This window comes from Typopeltis vanoorti, chromosome 21, assembly GCF_054136105.1.
Source record: "Typopeltis vanoorti isolate ZY-2024b chromosome 21, IOZ_Tvanoo_1.0, whole genome shotgun sequence".
NCBI lineage: Eukaryota > Metazoa > Arthropoda > Arachnida > Uropygi > Thelyphonidae > Typopeltis > Typopeltis vanoorti.
This window is the reverse complement of record NC_143569.1, coordinates 19,253,951-19,261,931: the sequence shown is the minus strand read 5'-3', so window position 1 is coordinate 19,261,931 and position 7,981 is coordinate 19,253,951. Positions and strand designations below refer to the sequence as shown.

Here is a 7,981-nt window from a genome sequence, read left to right as displayed (position 1 = left end):
CCTTTAAGGTGAATAAAAGGCATTAGCTGATTTTTTATTAACTGATTTTTTATTCACATTGGCTGATTTTAAAAGGCCTCACTTAATCCCCTACAAGGAGTAGGCGAAGCCTTTTATACCCTATCTAACTTTTGGAAACTGAGTGGGCAGTTCAGTCTCCACTAGTACACTACATAACTAACTTAAACCAAATGCCTAATTACAAACAACTTTTATTTATTTTGTATGGGGGTTTGTCCCCTATCCTCCCCCATCCCTTTTTGGGGGAGAGAGGTTGATCCCCCCTAATGAGAAATTAAGCATAGCACACTCAGGATTTAATCTTTGTGTGGGGGGGGGGGGGAAGGAGTTGAGTGGACGATTTGAGAATACAAACTACTCATCCCATACGAACCTATTACTGAGCATCTGCAACAACAACAACAAAAAATCAGCTAACGCCTATTTATTCCCGTATAGGGAGTAGGCGGGACCCTTTACCCTATCTCACTTTTGGAGACTGAGTAAGCAGTTCAATCTTCACTGGTAGCCAATCAGAGAGATAGCTGGCCCAAGGCTATCATTGATTCATCAGTACGCAGTGAAGAAGGCGGCAAGCTAGTGTCGCTATCTCGTGGTCCCTAACCCTAACACAATATTTTTAATTTCTGAAAATAGTGTGGGTTCGACGGTCGATTTTCTTGAGTTTACAGGACGAAAAACCCGAGTTTCCGGGAGAAAATACCCGCTAGCCCGTGCCAGAGATCGACTAACTCGGGAAACGGTCGGAAAAAAAAGGCTTGGAAAAATTTCCTCTAGTCTGCGACTAGATTTGAACCACCATCTGCAATGATCGCTAATTCATAAGTAGTATAGAAATAGAAGACACGACAACATAAATATTTAAAAAAATTGATTTTAGGAAAAGATTTTTGGAAATTTTTCTAGTGTTTTTTTCCCTTTTTCTTTGGGGGGGGGGGGGAAGAAGGGCCCTCCTCCTCCTCTGGGTACGCCACTGGAATTAAGTATATGTATCTTATGACTGTAAGTTCGTGGGTGTTCAGGGGCCCGGTTTGCCTGTTCTGAGGGACGAAAAATCACAGTTTCTGGGTAAAAAAACCCTCTACCGCCGTATGAGATTGACTAACTCACCTTTAGTCGAAGAGACGAGATAAAAGTTCCTTACGTCACGGACAGGAATATAAACCAGGTATTGCCTACCAAAGGGCTTCGTCTATACCGACTGAGCTACGGAGGCTCTACTTCCAATTGCGCTATGGGGTAGCTACATTTATGAGTTTATTATTTTTATTATGTGACACTCCAGGGAGTCCAAAGAATCATCGAGGGAGAGTGTACCAACAGCATCGAACGATTGAATCCCTTCCAACTACTAACCGCGCTCAAACTTGCTTAACTTTTGTTGAGCCATTATTAGCAGAGGCTCTATCAATCGACCAATCTTTGCTGGGGATTTTTTTTTTTTTTTTTTTGCTGGTATTTTTCATATAACCATTTCAAATGTTTTTTTTTTTTTTTTTGTCTCGTTTTAAGGTTATTATTTAAAGCAAAACCTGACGAGTGGGAGACATTTCGAACAAAACAACAACAAAAAATTTCTGAATAGTTGCTACTAACTTCAGATAAATAAATTAATAAAAATATTAAGCAGTTATGTTTACAGCCTATAACCGGGAAATTACGGCCCTTCTCACCGCTTTAAACACGCGTAGTCTAATTATTCACTCCCCACCACCACTACAGATATTTGAGTTGTTTCTCCTTGTTTTTTATTCAGCTAGGTTGCTATTCCCTGACTATAAGGTACCAGAAGAGTTCATAACTCAGCTTTGTAGCAGGCATTTCACCTACTGTTTGTTCTTTATGAGAAGAATATAATTGATTAATTGCGTTAAGTATGTATAGGTAAGGTAATAGATATTTATATCTGAAATATAATCGGCTGTTCAAAAATACATCCTGTATTAATCATTTTACGTCCCAGTGTGTTGTTAGATTTTTAGCATAAATTCCACTTCCTCTCAATTTCAACATACTGAAAGAAGTATAGTATTATTAAAGAATTGCACAACGTTTTGTAATCTTGAAGTATAGGTACTGGTGAAGAACACGTTTCTTAATACACAAGTATGATGAATCAGGGAATGCTATTTGTATATAGGCAGCTGTGGATAACGCTGCTGTCAAATCGAAATATATGTTGTCAATGTGATATAATTCTGTATTCTTGAAGATAAAATACTTAATATATTCACGTAAGTTAATGCGTTATCTAGAATTTCTGTAACTATAAAAGTAATTAAATGGTAAAGAAACCAAGCAAGCGAAACATGGTATTTAATTATTTGACTCTATTCTTGTGTTTGATTGGCATAGCAAGACCGGAAGATACTAACTTTGAAGCATTCCAGAATATGCAGGCTGTTTATGCACATCTTGAAGGTTACAGATTTTTGTTTCCTTATGGAAGACTGCCTCCTAAAAGGCAGTACCTTGATCCACAAGTCAAGTCTTCACATCATGCCATTGTTTTGCATGATTCCTATTTTGAAAAACCTAATGATTTTTTTAATGTTCTTGAGGAGCTATATGAAGATACTTTCATGCACTCTAAGAACGGTCCTTCAAATAATTTTTCTGCAGTAAGACGGTGTCTGTCAGATGTATATTATCCTATAAAATATGGTGGTGATAGAGATTGGTTGATAAAGTTATTTGATGCTACTGGAAAACTTCCAGGGGGTTTACTTCAAGGTGCATTTTTTTGGACAGGTGCATATGATGAATGTCTTAATATTCATGGACCTAATGTATCATATATAAACTTCAACAGCACAGGTTTTGATGGTCAGTATTGCACAGTTCCAGTGCAGTTTAATAAGAATGTTACATATGATTTTGCAATCACACTTGGAGTCTGTATTCCTGATACTTGTCCTTTACAGCAGGCCTATAAAGAAGTAGCAAACTATTTAGAGAGTACAGTGATACACGTTTCTTATAAAAATGCCAATTTAACTCTCCTCCCTATTGATTGCAAGCCAAGAACTTTAAAATTGGACTCTCCTGCAATTGGATATATGGTGTTACTAAGTTTTCTCTTACTACTTTTAATATTAGGCAGTATGTATACCATAGTAAATTACTTTCAAGATAAAATGAAAGCAGAAACTCAGGTAAACAAAGCACATCAGTCAAGTGAAATTCACAGTTCACAGAGCGATATAGAAGAATGTAGATGTGTAGTAATTAGAAATATTGATGATGATACTTTAGAAACACATGGACTGGTGGATGATAGAGTAATCACAATGACACAGACCTCTTGCTTAAATTATATTTTTTCATTTTTGAAATGCTTTTGTATATTTACAAATGGAACTACACTTCTCAGTACCAAACAGTCTGAAGATCAGCTGGCATGTATACATGGTATCCGTTTTCTTAGCATGAGTTGGGTAATTCTAGGACATGTGTACTCTTTTCCACTGGGTATAGTAGCCAATAGTGCAGAAATTTTCCAAGCAATAGATAACTTTCCTTTTCAGGTTCTTTTACAAGCATTTTATTCAGTTGATTCCTTTTTCTTTTTAAGTGGATTTTTACTTTCTTATTTATTTTTGAAAGATGCTGATAAAAGGAAAACTAACTGGATTTTCTTCTATGTACACAGATTTTGGAGGCTCACACCTTCATATATGGTAGTGTTAGGCTTTTATGCTTCCTTAGTAAAGTATTTAGGCAGGGGACCATTTTGGTCAGAAAACAGTGCCTCTGAGTTTTGCAAATCAACATGGTGGTGGAATCTTCTATATATCAATAATTTTGTAGGGGACAAAATGTGCATGGGATGGTCATGGTATTTGGCTAATGACATGCAATTTTTTATTATAAGTCCTATCTTCTTGTATTTTCTTAAAAAGGTTCCTGTCATTGGTATATTCATTATCGGTATACTGCTTTTAGGTACTTGGATTACTACAGCTGCTTTAAGTGTAATTTACAATTTACTTCCACTTCTCAGTAATATGTCAGGTGAAACAGACCAGAAACATTATCTCCAAGCTATGTTAAATACAATGGATAAAATGTATATAAAACCTTACTGTCGAATAGGACCATACCTTGTTGGGGTATTAGTTGGATATGCATTGTACAAAACAGATGGCCGACGGCACTTCCTTTGTTGGTGGCAACTAGCTGTTGGCTGGATTATATCTATGTTCTTGTGTCTGAGTGTCGTGTATGGTCTTTATCATGTTCAGCTTGAGATTTTTGAATCCACTCTTTATAACACATTTTCTCGTTCTGCATGGGCTATTGGTTTAGGATGGGTTGTATATGCTTGTCTTACTGGTCATGGTGGTATTGTTAATATCTTATTATCATGGAAAGGCTGGATTCCTTTGAGTCGGCTTTCTTATTGTGCCTATCTTGTTCATCCAATAATTCTAGTTTGTTACCTGCAGTCATTGAAGACAACATTGTTGTTTTCACACACCACTATGGTGATTTACTTTTTGGGTTTTCTTGTATGGTCATATGGAATAGCATTTTTTACTTCATTAATCATTGAAGTTCCTATGGCAGCACTTGAAAAAATGCTGTTTAAACATAATAATAAATAGATCATGCATTGATAACACATTATTAGGATATACTGTACTTTAATTGTATCTGTCACAAAATTACTGTAATTTTCAAATAAATTTTCTAGCTTAGTCAATGTTGAAATGACAACATTTACATCAAGCTAACATATAGGTGAGTTACAGGATGACTGTCGAGAGAGAGCAGAGTGTAGTCATAAAGTGCTGAAACATATTATCACTCACCAAGTAATGGTGGTGTAACTAAAATTTTTCATTTCCTATTAAATTTCAAACAAGTTTCATAGGATACTCAAGGATACCCTCTCTCCCTTTATTAAACTCTGGCAGGGAGAGAGAATAACAGTCCACCAACCCTTTTGTATAGCATTGTTCTTTCGTATAATCAAGTCAGTCAGATTCCTTGGTTTTCTTATGTATGAAGAGAGAGAGAGAGTTACTTCATTTTTTTCTGCTCTGCTGGAAACTTTGAGCATAAAAGACAATGGAAATGTTCAGACTTAATTACTTATTTTAGTACAGTATGCTAGGCATTCTACACCACTAAGATAGAGAAAAATTGTTACCATAAGAAAGGTTATTACTGGGCTGAGTGGTTAGCATATCCTCTCTCCAGCCAAAAGGCTGTGGGCATTGATGTTTGTGATTTTTTGTAAAAATGATAGTGGTGGTTGGCAGTAGTTGGTGTAGATGATGAGGTTCACTGTAGTTGGTGGAGACGGAGAGTTGTAGAGTTGGTGCCCTCCCTGGAGGTGTCATAATAATAAATATAGTAAAAATAAACATAATAATAAAGGTAATAATATTCAGGAAGTTTAGCTTATGGTCTGCAAAATACTTCTATTTTAAACAAAATTTGATAAGAAATAAATAAAAACATCCTGGATATCTAAGAGACTGTCATCTACTATCTAAATAATTAAAGCTGGCCACCTTTAACCACATCTAAAAGGCACAATTAGAATATTTGAATCTTTGCTTGAAATTCCATATTTGTATTCAATATTACATTGTTCCCATTGTCACATGTCTCTGAAAATGCTTGTTACTGTAAGTGAAATACTAATTAAAACATTGAACACAAAACACAACTGTTTATTAGTTGTGTTGTAATAAGCAATTAATTATTCAAATGTTATGCATAACCAACATATCGCTTTAAGAATACAAATAGAATGTTTAAATCAGTCCCATGATTGTGCAAGTATTATGTTCTGCTAGTGCCAGTGCTGCTAAAAGTTGGGACAAAAGCAGAAACACTTCAGATATATACTGGAGAACTTTGTGGCAATTGCTGTGAATTAAAATTCAGAAAAATGTTGTTTTTTAATTAAAAAAAAACTTAAATGAGCTTTCTAAAAATGAAATAATTCATTAAAAATAATCCCACCCAGAGTATGTGATGATACATAAAGTAACATTTGGCTGAGTGGTTGGTGCATCTACTCTCCAGCCAAAAGGCAAAATTAAACTTCCAAGAAACTATATTCTTTTATCCAAGTATATTCAAACAAAGTTTGTGGGTGAAGTATCTTCACAACTAGACTACTTTTATATAAAGACTAAATAACTTCACATTAATTGCCTTAGTATCTCATAATGCAAAGCACACATCCTTCCAGATGTATATAATGCTATTCATAATGGGAAGGGTCGCTACCCAGACTGGTTTCGATCTTTATTAAAGTCACATCAGAGGTGGGAACCAGACCTACAAGAGCTACAGTTTGAAATAAGGCAGAAATCATATATTTCCCACATATGAGTAGTGTAAATATGTATCACCTTATTATTAAAATACTGTGAATCAGATGTAGTTATAGAAAGTTTATTCACATTAATAGACTGTGGACAGACAGGAAGATTTGTTAATATCCTTCTTGGAGAACATAAGAAATGCATTTGCTGCCATTATTGTGGCAAGTCTGACTGGCAGACCATGCTTTGGACACCTCATCACACAGGATTGGATGGAGGGAAACCAGTGTGCTATACAGAAGTTTCAGGTCAGAAAGATTATTTTTTTAGAGTCAGCAATTGGCTATGAATCATTTTCCTAACCTCAACAAGTATGACTGCATTAATTTGGCAAAAATTTGGGAGGCATCCTAAGATCAACTCTTACATAACTGTAAAATACTTGTTCATTTTTACAACATTAGTAGGTGTCAAATTAGAACTTGATCTTTTGTCTATTACAGTTTGAATTGCTTCATTTACTCATTGTCACATGTAAATTGTAACATGTTTGCTTTGAAGATGTTTTGAAATCCATTGAAATGTAATCTAGTTAATAAACATCTTTTTATAATATAGTTTTAAATTTTGTGTTGTAATACAGTTAAAATAAGATGTTTAATATCTTTGGATCATTGAGATTCTCTTGAACAGATTCACCTAGATTACCAAGTTAAGTAAATAAATTCTGTTTCCTCATAGCTACATAACATTCTAGAGATCAGATATTACTTTTAATTGCTTGTCTGTTTTCAGAACCACTAGTCTTCAGAACAAGAATTTTCTTGTTCTGAAGACTAGTGGTCAAACTGTCCACTTGGTTTTATTATGCCCCCCCCCCCTCTCCAAATAGTCCAAGGGTTGTTATGAGAGGGTGGGCTACACCATACAGTCCACCATATACACTACTTTATCTTTGAATATAGGATGAAAGACCAGAGTTTTATTTTTTCTGGAAGGGGGGTAACTTGGTACTACTGTATGAATTGCTTAACTCATTTGGGAAAAAAAAGAAAAAAACATAAAGATTCCTCTCATCATGAGAAGAATCAAACTTGTATCTTTTCCAACTGAGAAGTATAATGTCTCATTCTTCCAGTTATGCTACAGAAACAATTTATTTGGTCCAAACAAATATGAACAAAAATGGTGTAATCCCTTGCTCTAGAAGTAGTAATTAAGGCCTCAGTGTTACAAATAACTTTTGAAGCCTGTCTCTTTATTTCATTAAACTTGTAATGTGACCCTAAGCTTCAGTTCCTTATTCATTATGACTCTGTCAGAAACGACAGTCCCTCTTTGCCTTTCAATTTCAATTTTTATGAAGATAATTATTTTACACACCAGAATGGAGAGATGAAATGCTGCTCAACCAGTAGAATGGACAACATTTCATCTCTCCATTCCGGTGTATAAAGTATTTATATTTAGCTGAGCTGAACTTGTCTTGTATCTTTGTTTATCTTCCACTGGTGTGTGCCACTGGCAGTGCCTTCTTTTCGGCCAGATTTGTATACTTGCTGTCAGCACGTATACAAATCTGTCCAAAAAGAAGGCACTACTCAGGATTTAATCTTGGGGGGGGGGGGTTGAGTAGACGACACACTCATAGGTTGTATGCAACACACTACACA

The 7,981-nt window shown here is 35.4% G+C and overlaps 1 protein-coding gene across 1 annotated transcript; it reads left to right on the top strand.

The window, feature by feature from the left end:
* Positions 1-2,073: 2,073 nt before the first annotated feature.
* LOC150094660 (nose resistant to fluoxetine protein 6-like) lies at positions 2,074-6,933 on the top strand. The gene has a single exon (XM_090411675.1). It carries the CDS (start codon positions 2,304-2,306, stop codon positions 4,626-4,628), a length of 2,325 nt encoding a protein of 774 aa, XP_090267801.1. The 5' UTR covers positions 2,074-2,303; the 3' UTR covers positions 4,629-6,933.
* Positions 6,934-7,981: the final 1,048 nt, after the last annotated feature.

Coding starts and splice junctions, on each gene's coding strand:
- LOC150094660 (XM_090411675.1), top strand. CDS start 2,304: ATGGTAAAGAAACCAAGCAAGCGAAACATGGTATTTAATTATTTGACT.